The sequence below is a fragment of the Pezoporus wallicus genome, unplaced genomic scaffold (genome assembly GCF_028554395.1).
Source record: "Pezoporus wallicus isolate ANWC-B61680 ecotype Strahan unplaced genomic scaffold, APGP_CSIRO_Pwel_v1 contig_8776, whole genome shotgun sequence".
Taxonomy (NCBI): domain Eukaryota; kingdom Metazoa; phylum Chordata; class Aves; order Psittaciformes; family Psittacidae; genus Pezoporus; species Pezoporus wallicus.
The window spans coordinates 1,014,604-1,039,270 of NW_026639091.1; the positions used below are offsets into that span (position 1 = coordinate 1,014,604).

General features: G+C 47.3%; 1 protein-coding gene across 1 annotated transcript; it reads right to left on the reverse strand.

The window, feature by feature from the left end:
- Window positions 1-1,710: 1,710 nt before the first annotated feature.
- Window positions 1,711-24,435, reverse strand: VCP (valosin containing protein). Its single transcript, XM_057413628.1, has 17 exons — window positions 24,422-24,435; window positions 18,880-18,991; window positions 18,342-18,514; window positions 15,124-15,266; window positions 14,015-14,145; window positions 12,219-12,350; window positions 11,749-11,851; window positions 9,900-10,033; window positions 9,522-9,657; window positions 8,381-8,493; window positions 7,588-7,752; window positions 7,356-7,478; window positions 6,074-6,286; window positions 4,550-4,858; window positions 3,406-3,561; window positions 3,007-3,161; window positions 1,711-2,131 (listed from the first exon to the last, which is right to left on the reverse strand). The coding sequence occupies exons 3-17, from the start codon at window positions 18,506-18,508 to the stop codon at window positions 2,026-2,028; spliced, it is 2,286 nt and encodes a 761-aa protein (XP_057269611.1). The 5' UTR covers window positions 18,509-18,514; window positions 18,880-18,991; window positions 24,422-24,435; the 3' UTR covers window positions 1,711-2,025.
- Between the last annotated feature and the right edge of the window lie 232 nt (window positions 24,436-24,667).

Genomic DNA, 24,667 nt, shown 5'->3' on the forward strand with positions numbered 1-24,667 from the left:
CGAGCAGCAGCATCTTCTCGGGCAGAGGTGGTGTGAGGACAGCAGAGCTCCGAAGTAGGTCAGAGCACCCTCCCCGGGGGCTGCCCAGCCTCTGCCCCAGCACAGAGGTGCTATTTAAACACGGTGCTCCCAATTCCAGCTCTTTTCTCCCCACTGCTACGTGCAAGCCCCCTCTCCTGGGCAGCCCCATCCGGACACGGCTCTGCCCTTAAACCCATCTGGTTGGATGGAGCCCTCCAAGATGTGACAGGCTGAGCCAGGAGCTTCTGCTGCCTGGGCCCTCTCCCTCCTGGCTCAGCCCCAAGGCTTGGGGTCACCTCCTGCCACCCCATCTGCGTTTATCCCTTTGCAGACACCCTCGGGTCCTGCGCACCCCTAAAAGCCAAGAGCACGTGGCTGCTCTGTGCATCCCATAGACACTGCCCCAAAGAGGCTCAGGGCTGGCCAGATGCAGCCTCCCCACCCTGCTCCTGTGCACAGAGCCAATTGTGTCCCATGGAACACAAACAAGGATGACAGTGCCATGTTCTTCAGTTCAGAGAAGGGAAATGAGCCACGGAGCAATGCACTGAGGTGGAAGTGGAATGGAAGAGCCATGAGCAGAGCCCAGCTCCCGAGTTTGGGGCACAACACGGGACTGGCTGGCCCCAGAAACCCAAGGGGATAAAGGGGATGTGCTGAAGCTCCCCTCTACCCTACCCACAGTAATGCCACATAAGCCAGCTTGTGCCCAAGAAGCCAACAGCATCCTGGCCTGTACCAGCAATAGTGTGGCAGCAGGGCCAGGACAGTGATCATCCCCCTGCACTGGGCACTGGTGAGGCTGCACCTTGAATCCTGTGTTCAGTTCTGGGCCCCTCACTACAAGACAGACATTGAGGTGCTGGAGTGGGGCCAGAGAAGGGCAAAGGAGCTGGTGAAGGGTCTGGAGCACAAGTGATGAGGAACAGCTGAGGGAACTGGGGGATTTAGTCTGGAGAAGAGAAGGCTCAGGGGGACCTTATCACTCTCTACAACTGCCTGAAAGGGAATGGAGTGAGGTGGGGTTGGTCTCTTCTCCCTAGAAACAAGTGACAGGATAAGTGGAAACAGCCTCAAGCTGCCCAGGGGAGGTTTAGATGGGACATCAGAACAACTCCTTCCTCAAAGGATGCTCAGGCATCGGAACAGGCTGCCCAGGGCAGGGGTGGAATCAGCATCCCTGGAAGTGTTCACAAACTGTGCAGATGGGACCCTCAGTACCATGGGTTAGCGGTGGCCTTGGCAGCACTGAGAAACCTCTTTAACCTCTTCCCCTAGCTATTATCCTATGAGAGCCCCAGTGCCCCTCGTGCTGCCCTCAGCCAGGGTGGACAAGATGGGACTTGCTGGAGCCCTTTGCTGCAGGAGCCAAAGCAGCAGCTCTGACTGCTCACGACCAGCACAGGGGACACACCAGGTACCTGCAGCCAGGCTCTTGTACTCAGTGCTTGCAGTCAGAGCACAGATGCTGCTTCCAAAGCGATTCCTTCTGCTAATGTGAGCTAATGGGTGTTAAAAGGAAGAGCAACCCCGAGGGCAGCAGGGAGCGGGTGCACACACAGATGGGCTCCATCACAGTACAGAGATGGGTGGGTTTGCAGGCAGCCCCAGCACCACACAAAGGAAGGGCTGGGGCCTGGGTGGAGTTTTGTGGGAGTTTTATTATTTTTTTATTATTTTTATGGTGCCTTTTTGTGATTTTTTTTTTTTTTTTAATACAGGCTAGCGTTGTACCCTTTGCTAAAGCTGCTGATTCTGCCACATAAACTAGAACAGAAATTTCTCAGAAATTAAGTCAGCTCCCCTCCTTGTTAATGCACTGTCTGCCTCCCGACTGAACAACGGTTTGGATCTGTGTCTGCAGAAAACATCCTCTGTACAAAGTCTGACGTGCAGCTACACTGTTCTGACCGAGGAATGAAGAAGCCAAGAGTCCATTGAACACTGGATTTTCCCCTGTACAACGTGGCCTGATTTGGAGTTTGGTCCACCGAGGACAGCGAGTTAACCATAGAGATCGTCGTCATTGTCTTCACTGTACACATTGCTCCCACTGCCGCCTCCCGTGCCTTGGCTGGGACCAGCACCACCCTGGTTACCAGATGGGAACCTGTGTGCAGCGGTGCAAAGGGGAGAGAAGAGATGCTGTTCAGAAGCCTCCTCACAGCTCAGCACTATCCCTCCCTCTACACCAACACCCCATGACAATTAGGACACCCCCAAATGGAAACGGGATGGAGCCTTAGGGCAGGTCATGCAAAAGGCTCACAGAGCTTCTGCCTGTTGCTTGTGCTCAAGGGAGGTGATTCTGACCCTCTGCTCCTCTCGTGTGAGACCCCACTTGGAGTCCTGGCATTCAGCTCTGAGGCCCCCAACACAAAGCGCGGTACGGACATGCTTGAGCGAGTTCAAAGGAGGCCATGAAGATGATCAGAGGGCTGGAGCACCTCTGCTAATCACAGTCTTCCAATACCTGAAGGAGCCTGTAAGAAATCTGGAGAGGGGCTTTTGACAAGGGCAGGTAGGAACAGGACAAGGGGAATGGGTTTAACCTGACAGAGGGGAGATTTAGATTAGATATGAGGGACAAGTTCTTTCCTGTGAAGGTGCTGAGGCGCTGGCACAGGGTGCCCAGAGAAGCTGTGGCTGCCCCATCCCTGGCAGTGTTCAAGGCCAGGTTGGACACAGGGGCTTGGAGCAACCTGCTCTAGTGGAAGGTGTCCCTGCCTGTGGCAGGGGTTGGAACTGGGTGAGCTTTTAAGGTCCCTTTCAACCCAAATCATTCTAGGATTCTATCGAAACAGGTTAATGAGCTTCAGGAGCACTAACAGAACAGCTACAGTGGACCTCCAGCACAGCCACAGTGTGCTGTCTGCTGTGCATGTTGGGGAGAATGGGGAAGCACGGTTGAAGAGAGGTTTGCTGCCTAGAGCCCAGCAGCAAGCTGCCTCACTGCTCTGCTCTGGGGCTCTCCCCAGTGGTTACCTGAAGCTGCCAAAGCCACGGCTCTGCTGTAGAGTCTGTGCAAACATCTCGTATTTCCTGATGTCGTTGTCACTGACCGAGCGGCGGGCAAAGCGCATGGCTTCCTCAAAGTGATCCCTGCGGATCTCGGGAACCGGGTCGTCCTCCTCCACCTCCTGCAGCAGGACAGAGGGTCCATGGACAGCCTCCCTCTGGGCCAGGAGGCCACAACACCCACCAGGGCAGGGGCTGGAGAGGGCCTCTGATCATGAACACTGACCATGACGCAGACCAGGAGAGCCTCAACCTCCCACAAGACAAGAACAAGGTGCTGCAGGTCCACCCTCTGAGCATAAGCATGAGGTAGGAACCCCTCACACCTCGCTCAGGCGAGCAGGAAGAGCTCAGGGCCCCACTCACCATGGCAGAGGGGTTGGTCTGCCTCTCACGTTCCCGCCTGATCTCGCTCTCGATGGACTCGCGGATGGCCAGTTTGCAGGCACGCTGGCAAATCTCTGTCAGATCGGCTCCCGAAAAGCCATTCGTCATCTTAGCGAGGAAATCCAGGTCCACATCCTAGAGAAAGGACAGGATGTCCCTCCTTAGCACCTTACAGAGAGGTTCCCATGGTATCAAGGTGCTGCCTTAACTCTGGGCAATTCTGGAAAGATCAGCTGTGCAGTTTGTTTTGAGGAGCAGTTAACTGCACACAAAGGCAGGCACCCACCACCAAGAATTCACAATGCCTCCGTAAATGCCTCTGCACTTGTGGATTTAGGCTGTTAGGTCTCAGAATAAGGAGTCAAACAAACACTGTTGGACTGGAAATCAAAGCAGAGCACGGACAGACCAAGACAATGGTGTGAGGCACCCATGCCCATGGCAGGGGGTTGGAACTAGATGATCTTGAGGTCCTTTCCAACCCTAACTATTCTATGAAGGGACCTCCTCCTCCTTCCCCTCAACTGAAGGGGTAGTACAGCAGTCTCCTTTGAAGCTTTTCTTCTGAACAGAACCTAGAAAGGTAAGCTTCACATAAAAAAGCTTGAGTTCTCACTGGACATTTGCTTTTCTGTGACTAACTATCAGCTACATTATTGCCTCTGCCCCAGGCAAGGGACACAGCTCTCGCCTATGATTGAGTTCAGCAATAATTAACTGCAGCGCTTCCTCTCCAATTTCCATTTTCCACCCCCAGTAAATGTTCTACATTTACTTCCCTTTCAGACTGCAGGAATCTCTTCTTGCTGTACAGGCCTTCCTGTTACTGCACTGTGGGCAGAACTCCACTTTGGGACAAAGACCTGCTGTGCGTATGCACGGACACTTCAGAACTCAAGTCTCCCTCTACCTCTTCATTCAAAGACCTGCTGCATGTACACACGGACACTTCAGAACTCAAACCTCCCACTACCTCTTCATTTCCACCCTTAAGGAACTGGAGGTTTTCCAGTTGTACCAAGTACTACTTGGAGTGGCCGCCACCCCTCTGCTCTGCCCCTAGCTTGTGAGAGACATGTGCAGGACACAGCAAACCCAAGCCAGACATGGGGGCAGGTCCTACCTTAGCAACTGGTGATTTCCTCAGATTGGCTTTAAGAATAGCCACCCGGGACTTCTCATCAGGCAGAGGGATGTAGATGAGCTGATCCAGACGGCCGGGGCGCAGGATGGCTGGGTCAATGATGTCTGGCCGGTTGGTGGCACCGATGATGAAGACGTTCTTCTTGGTGGACATGCCATCCATCTCTGTCAGGATCTGGTTGATGACACGGTCTGCGGCACCACCACCATCACCGATATTCCCACCTCGAGCCTTTGCGATGGAGTCCAGCTCATCAAAGAAGAGCACACAAGGGGCTGCTTGGCGGGCCTGCAAAAAGCAAAATGGAACAACTAGTCCATATTAACACCCAGCAAGGAGCACAATGACTGTGCCTACCCTACCACTGAAGTACCTAAGAGGAATATGAGAGCACTGCTGCAGCAACAAGAGCTTGAGGGAGCTGCTCTAGAGCAGTCTCCTGCCACACAAACCCTCAGTCAGACTCTCCTGAAACACAAGCTGAATTTCCCCACAGCTGGGCTTGTGGTTAGCCAGGCAGAAGCGTGATAACTCTGATGCCCAGAGGGAAAGCTGAAGCCAGTATGCCTGGACCAAACTGTCCCTGCAAGACCTGGGGATGTCAACTGGCTATTCAGGCACTCAAGTGTCGGTAGGTGAGTTATATTCAATGGAAGGGGGAAACCCAATCATTGTCTTCAGCTACCTCATGGGCAGTTATAGGGAAAACCCAGATTTTTCTTCAAGGTGTGCAGTGAAAAGATGAAAGCCCATCAGCACAAACTGCTGCAAAGAAAATTCCAGCTAGACATAAGGAAATTCTTCACACTCACAGCTCAAACATTAACATGCAGGTCCAGAGACATCAGGGATTCTCCACCCTTAGCATGTGCTCAGAACATGAGGCCCTGAGCAACTCGATCAAATTCCCAAGTTATCTCCCTGCTCTGGAAAAACAGCTGGACTACACTGTCTCTGAGGTCCCCTAAAGTTTTCTCTCTCACTCTTAGTTCTACTTTGTCCTGGCAGCACCTTCCCTTGCTATAAGGATGAAGATTCCCAAGATATTCCATGCTGATACCTTCTGGGACAGGAGGTGACTCTATCTACAGGGCACTGGGCAGGAGGGAGCTCCTTCCTAAGCCATGTATACTGCAGGACAAGAACCCACAGGATATTTTGCAAATCTTTAGGTGGTGACAGCTAATGAGGTGTTAAGGTAAATTCTCAGGGATGCGGAGGGTATCCTGTGCCATCCTAACACTGGCCTCACTGCTAGGGCACTGAAGCATCTATTGTCCTGTACCAACAGAGCAAACTGCAACCAGAGAACAAGAGTAAATAGCTATGTTGCTGAAGAGGATTAATTCCCCGATGGCAGGAAAGCAGCTCCTGCTCTCAGTGCAAGTGGGGAAAACATAAAAGACACAACCAACCACCAGGCCAGTTCGACAGACACAGCAAAGTTCTAGGGATACCTGAGCACAAACACAGCACAGCAGAAGCTGCAGAAGCAGCACTCACCTTGTCAAAGATCTCACGCACGTTGGCTTCAGACTCACCAAACCACATGGTGAGCAATTCCGGCCCCTTGATGGAGATGAAGTTTGCCTGGCACTCATTGGCAATGGCTTTGGCCAGCAGTGTCTTACCACAACCCGGTGGCCCGTAGAACAGAACCCCTTTCGATGGGGTCATGCCAAATTTGAGGAACTTGTCTGGATGCTCCACAGGATACTGAAGGAGATCAAAACAAACAAAAACTTCTCATGAAGCAGAACAGGCCTGTATTTTAGAACCACAGAATGGTTTTGCTGGGGAGGGACTTTCAAAGGTCATCCAGTCCAATGCCTCTGACATGGACAGGGACATCTTTCTGTAGGTCAGTTTTGTTTCTCCTCCTACCAGGAACACTACCTGAGATTTCTGGTGGGTTAAATAAAAGATCCTGTCTGCTGGAGTTTTTAAACTGAAGCTGGTTTGAAAAGCATCACAGCTAAATTAGAAAGCTGCCTAAAACAACCTATTCACCTCTTAAGAACTAAATACCAGTTTGGGCAGTTTTCCAACTTAATCCCAACTTCACTCTGCCCCGCAGAAGCAAAAGGGAACATCTCATTATCTACCCTATTCACTCTGCTCTCCAGAGACAGGCAAGGTGTATTATGTGCGCATTTATCCTCAGCAACGAGGTCAGAGGCAGGTGACAATTTCAACATCAGAAAATTAGGCTGAAAATTAAGATTCTTTTATTCACAGACAGGATGTTCCTACAGTGCCAACTGAAAGCAGGAACGTATCAAACCCATACCACCCAAATACAGCCCCCAAGAGTTTCCATAGATCCTCTATGACTTTCTGTCCCAGTCTTTCCCTTCACAGAAGGCTTCACAATTACTTCTCACCTGTACCTGTGGTAATGCCAATGAGAAGCCCTTCAGAGGCTCTCTGTATAAGAATCTTCATCTATTTTCTGGCATATAAAGCCAGCCCTTAAAAGGATTCTCAGCAGTGGTCGCACTGCTGGTCACCAAAAAGAGAAGCAGAACTGCTGCTGTTTCTGCATGTAACACAACACGCACCCAAGGTGACATAGGAGACTCAGATAAGGAAAGCCTGATGCTGTTTCTCAGCGTCTTCCTCTCCAAGTTCACCAAGATGGACAGCCTGATATTTTTAGTCCAAATACCATAAAAACCCCTGCACTTACCCTGTTCACAGCCCAAATGGGAATCTGAAGAACTGGATCTTGTTATTCTAATTATCTTTCAAGAACGCTAAGCAAAAATCTGCTGGAAACCCTTACCTGTACAAGCTCCTGGAGTTCTCTCTTTACATCTTCTAGACCACCAATATCTTCCCAGGTAACTTGTGGCACCTCCACCACAGTCTCCCGAAGAGCTGAAGGATTGCTCTGGCTCAGAGCCCACTGTTGTTAGAAGAAATAGCATTATATGAATGCTAATAGTTTACATTCACTTGCTTCAGATAAGCAATTAAGACACTGCACCGCAAAGAAAAGGGCACTCCTGCATTACCCTGAAGTCATCCATCGTCACAGCCAGGGAGTTCATCACTTCAGCATCAATTGTTTCATCTTCAAGGTCTATGAGATCCATCTTCTTTCTGATAGCCTGAAGAGCAGCTTCTGAGCAAAGAGCAGCCAAGTCAGCACCAACATGGCCATGGGTCTCGTTTGCCACCTGAAAGCAGAGCACTGACTATGACTCACAGGGATACAAGCAAGTGCACTGCAAGGGCAATGCATACTCTGGTCACCCACTGGGAAGTGCAACAAACCTCTGTAGGACAGCAACATCAGTACTTTGCTGCAGATTCAAGACAAGTGCTACCACATATTTAACAGGCAAAGACACTCCTGTTCCACCTCCTACTTGAGATCAAAGCTGCAACTGGAATTCAGGTGGCTTGCAGAAAGATAACTCAGAGGACTGCAGTTCTTCATTCAGGACAGAGATGACAGGAACCATCCGGTTTACATGTGGTATCCAATGCCACCACAATGCTCACCCAGCTCTGTGTGAGACTGTTTTACTTTAAAAGGGAATGTGTCAGCAAAAAACCCCAGGAGGACAGTGGTAAGGCGTGTCCACAGTGAACTGATACACATTTGTTTCATTTAGCCATAATAGTGAGCGATGATTTCTGGTCACTGGTAAACTGGTTAGATCACACACTTGCAGAGTGTCATGCTGTCCTAAGTGAGCAACTCCAGTTGTGTGATCAAACCTTAACAACTGTTCAACTATAAAAGAGAGCATCGGGAATATCTGTCTGCAGAGACAAGCTTTCCAATAGCTCACTACTCACCTGCTCCAGATCCACATCATCAGCCAGCTTCATATTTTTTGTGTGGATCTGCAGGATCTCCAGGCGCCCGGTAGCATCTGGGATACCAATATCTACCTCTCTGTCAAAACGACCTGGGGAATACAAAACATGATGTTGAGCTGCTGATTCTGCAAACCAGAGGAGCTGCAGTTGCTGCCTTCCTCTGACTGAACAACATGGTGGCAAGCCACAAACATACAATTTCAGAAAATGCCAGACTTTTGGGATTTCTCTGCAGCATCTGTCAGCACAGTAGACAGCAGAGTCAGATCAGAGAAGGAGGAAAGGCTTTGGCCACGTAGGGAAAGTGAGACTACTGATCAACTACAGTTCAAGATTATATAACACTGAGGATTGCTGGTTTAGTTAACTTTTTCTAAGCTTCATTTTTAGGAAAAAATGCCGCCCTCAACCAATGCACCATGACACATTTGTGTTTATTACTACCTTTGTGCCCTCATCACAAAACTACACAAATACCAAGAAATTCAATTTTTCAGAGCTTTCACAGAAGTACAAGTAGTCCCAGTGTCTGGAGAGCTGGGAAACCCAGGTATTACTGCAATATTAACTCAGGTACCTTATAATTTTCCTCTAGCCATAGCTATGCATTCAAATGGCTCACTACACATTTAAGAGGCCATTTCCCCCTGCACACTTGACTTGTTTGCTATTACAGACCTTACCAACTGCTCTGACACCAGACATTAATTCACAACACAAAGTTCTGAAAACTTGGACTTCAGAAATGGATTTCTTATCAGTAAGAGAATCAGACAATTCAGAACCTTATGCAACCGAAGGCATGAACATCCCCTTACGCATTTACTCCTTCAGTATGTCCTCAAATAGGTTCACTGAATAGAGGCTAATGTACTTTTTCTCTTCAAAGTGGTTTTTTTTTCCTACACATTTCTACCCTAATATGGCATGAAAAATGATACCAAAGGCTGGAAGCCTAGAATTGGATTTCAAGCAAGCAGCTGGAGACAAGTCAATAGTTTATGTAACATATGGAAGATGTTTAGCATTAATTTCTGCTTAATCCTTCCAAAGCCCTTGAAGCACAGCCTGTAACAAAGTGTATGATGTACAGGAAAGGCACGGCAGCTGTGGTTACCGAATCGCCTGAGTGCTGGGTCGATGCTGTTAGGTCTGTTGGTAGCTGCCATGACAATCACATGTGCTCTCTGCTTCAGTCCATCCATAAGAGTCAACAGCTGAGACACTATGCGGCGTTCCACTTCCCCATGGGTCTATGGAGAGAGAAAGCAGTGCTTAGATCAAAAGCTCTACAACACAGCACAGGAGGTAGTATGGCACCAGAGTGGACAGATATGACAGCCACGAGCTGTTATAGAACGATACCCAATTCTCATGTCCAACTGAAATCAGGTGTTAAGTTAAATACTGCTTTACCTGGCAGTCAAATGCAGAGATTCATGACAGCTACTATCAAAATGGAGGTACTACTTTACTTCCTTCAGGTTTTCTTTACCTTCTCTCTCTTAGGAGCAATGGCATCCAGTTCATCAATGAAGATGATAGCAGGAGCATTCTTCTCTGCTTCTTCAAAGGCTTTTCTCAGGTTGCTCTCAGACTCACCAGCCAGCTTGCTCATGATCTCAGGACCTGAAAAACAGCAGCACTGTGGCACCCAGAAGAAAGGCAGCCAGCCCCAACACACATAGCTCAGTCTTTCTTAGTACAACTTTCACATGGAACAATCTATATTTCAAGCCAAAGCAAATACTATCAACGGAGTTCACTAAATTTGCAGCTGAACAGGCAAAAACAGCGTGCAGAATTACCTTCTATGATTATTCTGGTGCTTTCAGTTTACTCTAACAGGATGCAGCGCTAGTCAGTGAGCTACCTTTAACTGCCTCTTTCCTTACCCTATTTTCACACTTGGTGAGCTTCTCTGCAGTGAGACACCGCACACTGTTAATGCCAGTCCTAGCTTGCAAGAGAAGCAATCAAATTATATGGTGATAAACTGTCACGGTAGGGAAGGAAAAAGCTCTAGATACTGAAGCTGCCTTTAGCTTATATCACACACATACACATATATACCTCTGTAAAATCCTATAAATTATTTAAAAAAAAAACAACCAAAACAACAATAAACCCTATCTCCTCTCAGAGGATAAATAAAAAATAAAACCCTAAGAATGTGTAAGCACATCAACCCCCAAGGAAGGACATATTCCCCTGAGATCTCCTACAACTGCTGAACAATAGTGCAGGCTTACAGATTCACTCTGTTTTTACGGATTTTTCCACCATGCTGATGAGAGTGTCATGAAAGTATGTTTCTAAAGGACCCAAGAGAAAGAAACCTGACCATCAGGAGCGCAAAGCTGCTAGCTGACTGAAGCCTGGCAACGCCACCAATACTAAGAGTACCATTACAGGTAATTCACCAGCTCATACTAGCTCTGTCTACAGCAGCTCCAAGGCTTGGGACCAGCAGACAGAACCCACCACTAACTCTAACAGTGCTATTTTTATTATGCAACAGGAGTACAAGTGCCTTAAGGAACGGCTGGCTCATTAGCATTCAGTGACAGCTTCCACACTTCAGGAAGTATATGACAAGGGCGACATATGGTTAAAACCAGCCCATTTACATCTGCTGTCTCGAGATACAAAGGAAGTCACTCCCCTACTTCCATGCTGTGCTACACACTCCTTTGCTATCACCTTCATGGGTCTGTGTGACTGAAATCAGAAAAGAAAAGCAGCACACCTTAAGTAAAAATGTTCAGTTATTCCAGCACTGACTGTAAAAGCAGTGAGGAATTCAGTCCTTACTGGACATTATCAGCAATCATCCCAGCTGGTTTGGGAGAGAGCTATTGACAGCAGGTTCTGTCGCTTGTAGCTAAGTCCTAAGGTACTCATTATAGCTTCCAGGGAAGCTCCCCCCAGTTAATGTTACATGAAACAAAACAGATCTTGTGATTTACTTGAGATAAAAGTAATCCACAGCAGACTGGCTTCTTTTCTGAATGGAATGTGGTGGCAGCAACAGATCTAAGTGTCCTGCATCCCATACACTCAGAATAACCTCAGCGCTTCACTCCCCGCTCTGTCCTCTTCAACATAAATGAACACCCAGAGAGACAGACTCCAAGTCCAAAGCTAAGTTCCAGACACCTTGACACAACACAATGAGCTTAAGGGAAGTGCCACTACAGATGTTTCCAGACACTTGGAAGAGGTAAGGAAGGATGTCAGAGAGACAACATGGCTCTGTGAGCCCTACTGACAACATTCATTACCACAAGATAGATGAATGAGCACACAGCAGATCTGGGGGCCAAATCAGCCACAAAACTTACCGTTGATCAGGAAGAAGAAAGCTCCTGTTTCATTGGCCACAGCTCGGGCAATCAGTGTTTTGCCAGTGCCAGGAGGACCATACAGCAGGATCCCACGTGGAGGCTGAGGACAAAGGCAAAGGACTTCAGTGGTGAGCTAGTACTTCAATGTGTAAGTAGCTTCATAGTGCAATTGTAAGCATTTGATAAAGCCAGTCCAAAATTGTGATGCAAACTCATGCAACAGCTGCCATCCCAGCATTGCTCATCAACACCCTTTCTACTTTGCATGACACACAAACAAAAATCTTGCCAGTAACTGACAGCACTGATTCAAAGCATCACTCCACTTTACAAGCTGCCAGTACATGTGTCCAGAACACGTAAGGAAATAATTTCCTAACACTAGCATTAAAAAAAAACAAACCCCTCACCAATTACTTATTTCCACACCAATGCCTCACAAGCCTCTGACATCAAGAGGAACCTACCTTCACCCCTATGGCCTTGAAGAGCGCAGGGTGTCGGAGGGGAAGCTCCACCATCTCTTTGATTTGAGCCAGCTGCTTCCGGCAGCCACCAATGTCATCATAGCCCACTTCATTCAGTGACTCCTCTTCATCCTGCCAGGAAGGAAGTATATCTGAGTGAAAACAACAGTTCAAGAACCCCTCCCAGGCCATAGAATCCAGGAGTCTGGGTTTTTGCTTGTAGGTGTTTCTGTGCTGTCTTGAGATCCTCGAGATCCAGAAAGACTTTCAAGTCTTCCGGGTATTTTCTACAATTGTATTTTAGCTCAGACATAGAGAGGGAACAGCCTGCATGTACCTTGAATAACAGACTCTACTGCCAGATTCCTTACAGACTCCAGCACAAAACAAGCTCTGTGACCTGCTCATGTCACTAGTAAAGACCGCGAAGCTCAGTATAAAATACACATATTCCTTAAGCTGTGATACCTCTAATTACTCAACACACTCAAGCTGCCATACAGTTCTCAGATGTAGTGTTGTCTTTTAGGATTGACTCAAAATTTAACAGAGAATGTTATGATCCAGACATTTGGATAAGATCAACTGTAACCAGCTCTTCCGGTACAGCTCTACAGCAGCCACTCATTTGGCTGTCCAGATCTCTGCTGCCCCATATATCTGTAACATTAAGTCACACTAAAAATAATAAAATAAGACAGCCTAGAATCTCAGAAGGGTTCAGTCCAAGACATACAAATGGGAATTCCTACCTCAGGCAGGTCACACTCAGCATCCCCTGCTTTCTCTAACACCAAAGGTCCCCAAGTTTGGAGATTCCTGCCCATCCTGGGCCCTGCTCCAGGGTTGAGGGAAACCTTCTTCCTGGTATCTACTGGGAATTTCTCTTGACCCACTGCCTGGGCACAATTGTTACAACAGCCTGGTCATCTACCTTTCCCATCAGGCAGTTATCCCTTTGTCTTCCCTTCTCCAGGCTGCATCATCCCACTCTCACAGCCTCTCCTCATTCATTCTGGCCTCCAGCCCCTCATCACTTCAGTGGCCTTGGCTGAACTTTCTTCTAAGTGTCTCTGCTGTGTCACAAAGAACTCTAGTTCGACTCATGGGGGTGTCCAGATGCAGGCTCACAAGTGTCACACAGAGGTCAATTTTTTCATAAGGCAGCTAACTACAAACCAGCCCTCACTCTGATGTGCAGGTGGTAAAAAGGCACTTACTTTTATGAAGTATACAACCACCTTAGCTCATCTCTCTGAGATTTTCTACTGTGTAACAGCAAGGTGGCTGAGACCTGACAGACAAGATACTCAGGCTGTCTCAAGCTTGGTACACTCAACGCTAGACGCTTTAAAAAGTATTAAATCCCAGACCCTTCAAATCAATCGTGGGGATTTCAATTCATCACTGGAAAAAGCACTACTAGCTTTCTTTTCACATGAAATTTAGCAGCATTGTAAGCTCTCCCTTCTATGCATCAAGGGAACTCTGGAATTCAAAGATTCAACTCCAGCGTGAGATATCTGGAAGCAGATGCAAAACCAGCTGCTGCCAAAGTATGGCATCTCTTCAGCAAACCTACACAGTGATGCTACCTCAGCATATGAAGAGGACACTGAAAATACATTTCTCTGACTACCTTCAGCAGCAGCACATCTATTGAAACCAGAGTTTCTCATGTATTCAATAACAATATACCAAAACAGGAACCACAAACACTGCTGCTCTCAAGCACTGTCACAGATTCTGGACAGAGGGTATTCAGTAGTAGAACTGCGTGGCAGGATTCTGCTCACCTCTCGTTTGATAGGATCTCCTTCACAATGGATCACTGTGTCTGGAGCCACTATGCAGTATGGACTTGGGTCTGTCTCCACCACTTTGAACTCCACTGCACGCATGCCCCCACGTACCAGGAAGATGTCACCTGTAAAACCCCATACTTCAGTAGCCTGCTGCAACAGGCATGTGCAAAAAGTCCACCCTTGTACTACTAGCAGTGCCAGAGGACAGGGAAGGGGGTTACAGGCATAGGCTGCTGGCATGCTCTGCATTTTGAACTCCAGAGCTGCATGTACTGTGATGATCCAGGCACAGTTTAGATCCACAGCAGTTAAAGTTCTCAAATTTCCTCCAGTAACAAACAAAACAAGCAAACAATAGAATAGAATGCTGCCTAAATACACAGTACAAAGACAAGGAATCACATTTCTTTTTCAATCAGTTTCAATGTAGTATTTCTGAAACAGGCAAAGAGTCCTAACAATAAAAAACCAAAACATTTTGAAGTTGGATAATTAGTTTTTACTAGTTACAGCTGGTTATCTCCAAAAGTAGAATGATATATAATACTGCACTATTACTCCTTGCTAAGCTGGGGTATAGAAACTGGATTAACTTCAACTTGTGCAACAGTGTATTAGGACCTTTTGTACCAGCAGAAGTGCTGCTAGCGCAGCTCCAAAAGTGTATTTGGATTTCCACATGGTCTCCCTGTTAATGATTAAATTACTCTGAAGAAATGAATTTAATCAGGGTGCCAAGTGGTATATCCAAACAAATCCCCAGTTCTATGGCAGAAACTCTCCAGTTCCATCACGTGGTAGCCACTTAGTTTAATGAGATTTTCTCCCGAGTTCTACCTGAGCCTTTTCTCATGCTCTCCAATCTCATGTAGCACAAACCCCCCCCCAGAACTATCAAGTTACTCGGCCACACAGCAGCAGCAATCACCATTTCTTCTGAAGACTAGGAAAATTATATCAGCATCAGCAAAATCTCACTCTACAGATGTCAGTCTAATGCTTCAGAGAGATCTGTATGAGCGTCTAGAAATTCTTTTTATTCAGTCTCAAGACTAGCTCATACTCACTACCATCAGGACTGCAGTAACAGGCACTATTACCTTTCCTGATGGGTCTGTATGCTTCCAGGAAGTACGGCTTGAGATAGACTTCAAACAGGTTCCCCGTGATCCCTTCCACAGTGTCATCAATTGGCAGCACATGGATACGTTTGCCGTATTTCACATCTGGGCACGGCTGGATGCTGCAACAGAAGGAAACTCCAGTTAGCCACATCATGCTGGACTTAACTCCAGTCTGAAAACATCAGTGATGCCCCTTCCCAGGCCAGTACAAAAAACAGAAAGAACCCTCCAAAGCCCTGATGAGTATTTCCCACCTGCACAAGAACATTTCAATGCTAACTATGCAAAAACCATACCAATCAAGAGCCAGCCTTCACAACACATGCTTTCCTTCACTCTTCTTAGCCTTAACCAAGACCACTGGGGAGTTTCCTACTGTCTTCTGACCCTTCTGCTCTTCTGTAGCCCTCATTGTTATCCCCATGGCACATTCACAAGTTACTAATGCACCCTAAAGAACTCTAAGAGTTGCAAGCTAACTTTTTTTTCAACAGCAAGCCACTCCTGAACCGGCTGCAAGGGAAAAGGAAGCTGGAAGTAGCTCTTTCCTCCGGCCTCTCTCCAATTTCTGACAGACAGCAGAGCCCCTGCGGCAAACAACTCTGATTCTGAGCAAGGGCTCCTGCAGTACCAACCAGGGGTAGCCAGGTGTCTGTCACATTTTACAGAGACTGACATTTAGCTTAAAGTCTGAAGGCCCCTTCCTCCTTCTTAAATAAACACTGCAGTTATTATTTTGCAGCCTAAGACAACAGAGTATCAGGCTGTGGCAGAGAGCTCAAACTGGCTTTGCCAGCTACTAAGAGCCTATGTGGAACTTCAGCTAAAAATGCACCTCTGTGTATGTGAGTCTTGTTAAAGACTTTTACTGGATTCTTCTACCACATGCCTTATAGAGAGGACACAGCAGAAGGGTAAAGGACAAGACAGACCACAAGCAGGAAGTTATTAGTGCATGAGTCTGGATTTTGGCAAAAAACAAACCACAGAAACTAACACAATAAAGCAGTCAGAGATCAGCAAGAAAAACTTTGAGGTCAGGAAGTGTTAAAATTTTATCCCCCCACAATGAATTTAAGACAACTAGTAACAGATTTGGGAGGCTGAGAAGTACACAGACACAGTCTCAGCAGAGGAGGGGAGAACACAGGCTGAACTGTCACAAGTTACTCCAACAGTTACCTCGCAAGAGGTTAAGTAAAGATTCACCTTAATTTTAAATCCAGACTGGTACAAAGCACTGTTCTGTTCCAAATACAGTGGCGTTTAAAACTTGCATTTTCTAGTAGTAGAGGGATGGGTGGAACAGCCTCATTTTTTTCCCTCTACAAAGTTTATATGAAACACATCTTGCATTTAAAGGTTATTCCAGAGATTGCCTCAGAAAGCGTACTGTCAGAAACCAGGCTTCAATTCTCCCAGAACACGCGAGACATTCCCATGGAACTGGAATACAAACATTTTCCATGGAAAACTGGAATATAAACATCCTTCAAGGATTTTTAACCTATTTGACTGGTTCATGCTTTTGTCACTCACTTCTAGCACACATTTTAACTTCTGTTTGCCACAGATACTATAAGATAAACTACAATGCTGCTTAATGCCTTCCACAGTTAACACTGGACATGAAAAAGTTAGACAAGAAATGTTTGCAAGTTCACCTGACAATGTGAACTTGGGATGTGACAGCAGTGGGATAAATGAACAACTCGGTTTAGTAACAGGACCTGGGCTTGTGAAGGTCCTGAAGAGACTTCAAGAATCTTCAGAATAATTTAATACTACTAATCTGAATATGCATACAGCAGAAACACTTAAAAATAAAGCGAGATCCTTGATCCAATTTGGTGGCCTTCTACGATGCGGCTATGGAACTGATGGACAGGGGCAGAGCAGTTGACATTGTCTACATGGATTTGTGCATTCAACACTGTCCTGCACAACATCCTTGTCTCTAAATTGGAGAGACATCAATTTGATGGATGGACCACTCGGTGGATAAAGAACTGGCTGGATGGCCACACACAAAGAGTTGTGGTCAATGGCTCAATGTCCGGCTGGAGACCAGTAACGAGTGGTGTCCCTCAGGGATCGGTGTTGGGACCGGTCTTGTTCAACATCTTCATCGCTGACATGGACAGTGGGATTGAGTGCGCCCTCAGCAAGTTTGCCGATGACACCAAGCTGTGTGGTTCGGTTGATACCCTGGAGGGAAGGAATGCCATCCAGAGGGACCTTGACACACTTGTGAGGTGGGCTGATGCCAACCTCATGGAGGTTTAACCATGCCAAGTGCAAGGTCCTACACCTGGGTCAGAGCAATCTCAGGCACAGCTACGGGTTGGGCAGAGAAGAGATTCAGAGCAGCCCTGTGGAGAAGGACTTTGGGGTGCTGGTCAATGAGAAAATGAACATGAGCCAGCTTTAGTGTGCACTCGCAGCCCAGAAGCCAACTGTATCCTGGGCTGCATCAAAAGGAGCATGACCAGCAGGTCGAAGGAGGTGATCCTGCCCCTCTACTCTGCTCTCATGAGACCTCACCTAGAGTATTGTGTGCAGTTCTGGTGTCCTCAACATAAAAAGGACATGGAACTGTTGGAACAAGTCCAGAGGAGGCCATGAAGATGATCAGGGGACTGGAGCACCTCCCGTATGAAGACAGGCTGAGAAAGCTGGGGTTGTTCGGCCTGGAGAAGAGAAGCTGCATGGAGACCTCACAGCAGCCTTCCAGTATCTAAAGGGGACCTACAAGGATGCTGGGGAGAGACTCTTCATTAGGGATTGTAGTGGTAATACAAGGGTTAATGGGTTCAAACTTAAACAGGGTAAGTTTAGATATAAGGAAGTTCTTTACTGTGAGGTTGGTGAGGCACTGGAGTGGGCTGCTTAAGGAAGTGGTGAATGCTTCATCCCTGGCAGCGTTCAAGGCCAGGCTGGACAGAGTGCTGGGTTCAGTGTGAGGTGTCCCTGCCCATGGCACTGGGGTTGGAACTGCATGATTTTAAGGTCCTTTCCAACCCAAACCATTCTATGATCCTATGATCTTGCAAACATTTCTGTGATCTCCCCTGGAAGATGTAAGAGAACTTCCTGCAGACCTTGACTCTATTGCTGACTCAGTCAGTTCAGAACCACCACACAGATCACTTAGGCAACCCAGGACAGGCAAGGATTAGCAAGCAAATCCTTACCTGATCACATCACCCAGGCGCACTCTCAGGTTGTTGCGAACAACCCTGTTCATACGAATCTTCTCATCTGAGCAGGTATCATCTGAGAGAACAATGCAGACTGCTTCTCTCCTCTTCTTTCCTTTTAGCAGAACAGTGTCTCCTCTGAACAGCTGCAATTCATCCATTTTTGCCTGTAAATAGTGACAGAATTAGCAAAAGCTTTTGAAAAAAAAGGACTTCAAGCAGTTGAACGACAGTTACTTGATTTTGAAAAATAACATCTGGGGAAAAATAATACTAAGTCCACAAGGACCAACTCCCACTCAGGTGGTCATCCTGGAAGCAAGTTCTACTGAATCCCACAATCTGAGATCAAAATATACTTTCACCATGGAAGAGCATTAGGAAACAAGACAAGACCCACCCCATACTTGCCACAGCTGCAGCTGCTGACACAAATACTCAGACTCGCGTTGCAAAGTTACCTCTCAAGCCAAAACACAGCAACAGCTTGCAAATTACCAGATTAAATGCTTTGCCCTTACAGATGACGCACCTGGGACAGTGACACAACACTGTTGTCTTCATTGATGGCTTCATCAACAATTAACCGATTGGGCCTGTTTTTCTGCTTCAGAATTGCGGTCGATAAGTCATCTGCTTTAGAACTGGTACAGAAAACAGAAGTTATGAGTCTGACTGATAAATGCTGTCCCCTTTCCACCCTCTGCCTGTTTTTATCTCCATTTTCTACAGGCTTCTTTGTTACCTTGACTTTTGTAAACTACGCTTCAGACAGAGAACAGTTTCCCACGCACCTGCTGAAGGAATTCAAAGCACAATATTTTCTGTCAGTAAATATAATTACTTCAGTAGCCTCAAATGGAAATAGCTATGAAACTATCTCTGAACAGAAGTGGTCAGTGAGATGTTGCTGACTGCAAGATGTTTTGCTTTAAAGAATTAGTCAGGCTCATCTGAAATCACATGTAACCACTGCTACCGAGACAAAAGTTCAAGTCTATTTGGTGTCAAATCCCACATAAATAGGGGAATTAAAGGATAATGCTGCAGCTCCCCTAACAGGAAGAGTTGTAAGAGTTTACCCTGTCGAGGTTTATTAGCTAAACCTAGCAAGCCAGTAGAAATATTCAAAATGGGGGCTTCTTTATTTTATAGAAGGTAAGAACCTTTCCATGATACCTTCACAGAAATCACTGCAAGCTCCAGCCCAGTATGCCACAAGAAATACAACAGATCCCCCTTAACAAAAAGGAGCAAATCAAACAGCAAGGAAATGGAAGAAAGGCAAATTAAGTATTTTCGTTCATAATCTAATACAGCAAATAATTTCCCCTATGAAATAAATATGAATTTGAACCAATTGATTCCCTCGGAAGCTGCACTTCAGCCAGCCACAACAGTGGTGGACTATTGTAACCGCTCTTGGTGCATGCCTGGCTGCTTTCTCCAAGTATTCCAGATGTGCCAGTGCCTAGGGTCAGACCAGAAAACTTTGCAGAGTTTGGTTTGATTCTGACAAAAAAAATGAAGTCTGGCTTTGTTCTAAGCAAGCAGAAAGCACCAGCAAAGAGGTGGAAGCTTTGTGGACAATGGTGTCGACACTGGCTGCATCAAAAGGAGCGTGACCATCAAATCGAAGGAGGTGATGCTGCCCCTCTACTCTGCTCTTGTGAGAGCTCACCTGGAGTATTGTGTGCAGTTCTGGTGTCCTCAACATTAAAAGGACATGGAACTGCTGGAACAAGTCCAGAGAAGGGCCATGAGGATGATCAGGGGACTGGAGCACCTCCCGTATGAAGACAGGCTGAGAGAGTTGGGGCTGTTCAGCCTGGAGAAGAGAAGGCTGCGTGGAGACCTCATAGCAGCCTTCCAGTATCTGAAGGGGGCCTATAGGGATGCTGGAGAGGGACTCTTCATTAGAGACTGTAGCGACAGGACAAAGGGTAACGGGTTCAAACTTAAACAGGGGAAGTTTAGATGGGATATGAGGAGGAAGTTCTTTACTGTGAGGGTGGTGAGGCACCGGAATGGGTTACCCAGGGAGGTTGTGAATGCTCCATCCCTGGCAGTGTTCAAGGCCAGGTTGGACGAAGCCTTGGGTGAGATGGTTTAGTGTGAGGTGTCCCTGCCCATGGCAGGGGGGTTGGAACTTGATGATCTTAAGGTCCTTTCCAACCCTAACTATTCTATCTCTCTATGATTTCACTCTGTTAAGGACAAAATAACAAGAAGAAATAAAGCCTTGCCTGTAAGTGGCAGAAGACCAACCGTGGCAGCAGTGTGACACTTGGCACACTCACTGCATTTTTAGAAGTCTGTCACAGAGGGGTGACATATGTACCCTGTAATGTTACCCCAGGCCCCCCCACTCCTCAGAGCAGAGGTTTTTCCAAGACTGGCTATATGCTACTGGGTCCTTTCTCTAACATGTAAAAAGGGGAACACCACCAAGCAAGCCTTGGAAGGCAGACAGCTTGCTTCCAAGAAGTCTTCAAGCTTCACATAAGCCCTGGTAGCATGGGAAATACGTCGCAAATGGCAGACAATGTTATTTTAAGTCAACAAAAGGAGTAGTTGCAAAACATGTCTTTTGTGGACTGCCAGCACTGTGAAAGTCATCTTTTTTCTCTTTTCATTGAAAGGGCACAAGATTTAAGCCATCAACATCCATTCGCTACAATGTAAGATTTACAGATCCATTCTCCAAACCCAAGAAGACACAAAACAGGCTGCTGGATACACCCTGGAAGGAGCTCATGAATTTCATCTTCAACCTACCATGTGGTCTTGTAGAGTCCTAAAAAAGTCTGGGATTTCCAGGAAAACTGAGCAAGCAGTAAGAAAACTGAACCAATACACTGTCAAGCCAAGAGAGGATCTTGTGGTTAAACCAGTACTGAAACCAAGCAACATACTAGTAAGGACCTTGCCTCAGCATTAGTTCCTGGCCACTGGAAATTAATTTAGCACAAAGATTTTAGAACTTTACCTAAGCGACACCAGAAAGAAACAATACTCCTGATTAGCCTGTTGGAAGTGTGCATGTAACTCATACCCCTCTGCACACAAGATGTGGATCCAAAGACCTGTTGATAAGAAAACCACTGCCAGAGTTTGGCTACATAAACTGTCATTGAAACTGAGTGTCTGCCCCATGGGATGCAGTCACTGCCAGGCAGTCTGAAAAACAGTATGGGACAGATAAACATAAATGGAAGAAGAACTGAGCAGCAAGTGGAAGTTTCTGGACCAAACCTGTCCATAAACAAAAAGTTGTATGAATCTGGAAAGAAAGTTTAGGCACCTTCAGATATGAAACAATGCTGAAGAGCACAGTATGAGGTCCACATGGTTCTGCTAAATGGGAGAAGAAAAGTTTTAGTACTGAAGAACTTAATCTACAGTTTCCTAAGTAAGAAGTAAGGGCTGGATCAATGCTGTCAGTACATCACTGCACTTAGAGCAATCGAAAAGCTTGGACGCATTAAAAATGGAACACAGGTCTCAGATGTAGGCATCTACATGCGCAAGGTCAGCTTCAGTTTTCTGACCCAAGAGTTCTGCAGACAAAGAAACACAGGTGTTATGACATTTCATGTCAGCTACACAGCAGAGTGATGCTATTTCTCCAACAGACTTTGAGAGACGAGCACTGCCTATGTTCCAGGAGCAATTTAGAGTATTACTATTATCACTATTTGCCATCATTGCATCTCTCCTGGGCGTTCCTTGTGCTTTCACAAAGAGTTACACATTCCAGTGCGTAACCGAAATGACAGAGCAAAATATACCTGTGCACCTCAACCATGCTCAGAGAATCCCAGACACCCGCCATCAGCAAAGGAGAGCATGAACTGGAACACCAAGCCGGAAAGCCCAAGGCATGGGCTGGGGCTCTCTCCAGCCAACTTTCCTATGTGTGCTGGTAAACTTCATCAAGTGGCAGGACAAACAGCTAACCTGGGTAGTTTTTACAGCTCCTCAATGAGCTTCCTGTCAGAGGTGATGTAAATCCTCTAGATCATCTCCCTTACTCACCCCTTTGGTCAGCTCCCTCACACACTTTCCCTCTTGCTCCTTTCACTGACTCAACAAAGAGATAAACCAAGCACAAAACACAGTTTTAGAGCTCTTTGGAATTAAAAGGAAATTCAAAGCCTGTGTCAAGCCTGCCCCTGTGCCATAACGGCACAGCTAATGGCCAAACTGGCATAGGAAGAATAAGCCATCAATAAAACTGAAGCAAACTCGATGGGCTGCTCATTCACATCCTCAGTGCCCTTTTCTCTCTCAGAGCAGTCACAACAGCCCCATTTGACAACGGAAAAGGGTGAGGGAACTTGTTACAACATAGTATCAATTCACAGCTTTTATCTATGTCACAGCTCCCTTTGCTCAGCATGTGATAATGCCCAGCAGCTATGCATTATGGTAGGTGGCATGAAGAGCAAGAGCAGAAAGTAATTATCAGTTAGTGATTCTTCTCAAAACAACTACCAATCTCCAAAGCTCCACTTATACAGAGGAAACAAGTTGTTCCTGCAAGTCTGTGCTAAATATATAGCAAAAAGTCACTGACTCAAAGTGATTCCAGCTGCAGTAACGAAAGTGAAGAGTCATGACTTCTGCACGCTGGTTTGCCTTTTTATCAATGTCCTCATCAACTTGCTTCTGAGATAAAACCAGTCTGAGGCGTCTCACACCCCTGAACATCCATTTTACAGGCAGATCTGCTTTCCCCAGGTAGGAATTAAACCCCCTCAAAATACACATGAAACATTTTATCTATAGAAGTAAATGAGTGAGGTATCTATGATTGCAGCTGCTTACTGAAACAGCACATGACAACCAAGCGCTGAGTTCATACCCCTGCTTGAGATGCCAAGTTCTCAAACACTGTTTCAGGCAGGCAGGCACATGAAAACAAGAATTCCTTTGGAAACCACACTCTCTTAGCTCCTGCAATGCTACTCGCCATGCTGGGCCTCAGTACAGCAAGATGGCTGCCAGCAGCGCTGACCCAAAGAACGGCAATTAAAAGTAACTGGTTTCCAGTTGGGGAAATTTTTGTTGGTTCCTGTGTAGTCAGAAGTATGCCCGAGTAGAAATTAATTTTGAATGATACTGTTCACCTCGCTCACTGCAAAATATGACCCTGGAAAGATCGCATCCATCACAAGTTTTATCAAAGACACTGAATTCTTGGCATATCTTGTTGGAACTCAGCAGGATGAAGCAGGTGTAAACTTTAGGAGTTGCAAACAAAAAGGAGAACATAAACAAGGGACACTAAAGAGACCGAAAGTGCCTCTGGCAAGGCCAAAAAGTCACTTCCAAGTATTCCTGGATCTGGGAAATTTATCTTTAGGCTCTATTTCCACTCCTCACGAGGCAGTGAAGTGGCTCACACACATGGGCTGGGATCCAAGAGACCACTGTTACTCAAACGGTTTTTGACGAGGACGAAAGATGATCCTCAGCCTGGAACTGAAAACAGAGTGAGGCAAGACACCGGAGATGAAAATATAGCCGATTGCCTCAGCTGCCACAGCGGCCACAACATGTCTGCCTCTGCTCATGCCAAGTCACTCGTTAGCCCCGGCCCGAGGGCCGCTGCGGGGTGGAGGCCGGGACATGCCTTTCCCCTCCTCGCTGCCCCGACAGCCGCTCCAAGGCATGAAGACAAAGCCCTCCCTGGCTAAGGCCTAGCGCTGGCGGGACGGCCCCCCGGGCCCTGCCGGGGCACAGGAGGCCGGCGGCCCCGTGGAGGGAACACGGCCCAGGCCCAGCGGGAGGCCAGGCCTGGCCCGGCCCGGCCAGGCCTCGCCTCGCCCCCACCCCAGCCCCATGACTCGACACTTCCCGGGGAGGCCCAACCGGGAGCGGCCCATCCCCCTCCCGGCACCGCCTCCGCCTGCTCGGGGCCTGCATGACACAGCGTGCCCGTGGGACGGAGCGGGCCCGGTCCGCGCCGCTCAGAGACGAGGTAACGCGGGCTAGGCCGGGCCGGGCCCAGCGCCGTGGCGGCGGGGCCTAGGCCGCGGCGTGCCGGCGGGCGGGCACCCCGCACTTACTCGGATCCCGAGGCCGTTGCCTGTGGTGCTCCTCTGTTTATCCCGGTTTCTCTTCCCAAGCTAAACAGCCCTTGGAGGTTCCTGCGCTGTTTCCAAGTGTCTGGGCTGAGCCTCTGGGTCTCGACTGTGCCAAAAAGTGCGTGCTGGAAAAAGCGCACAAAACCTGCCCTTGAAGTACACAGAGAGGAGGCTTTTCATAGAAACATGGCTTGGGTTGGAAAGGACCTTAAGATCATCCAGTTCCAG

Coding starts and splice junctions, on each gene's coding strand:
- VCP (XM_057413628.1), bottom strand. CDS start 18,508: ATGGATGAATTGCAGCTGTTCAGAGGAGACACTGTTCTGCTAAAAGGA. Junction 12,351..14,014: donor GAGATCCTATCAAACGAGAG/GTGAGCAGAATC, acceptor CCTTCCTGGCAG/GATGAAGAGGAGTCACTGAA. Junction 7,479..7,587: donor TGACGATGGATGACTTCAGG/GTAATGCAGGAG, acceptor TTCTAACAACAG/TGGGCTCTGAGCCAGAGCAA.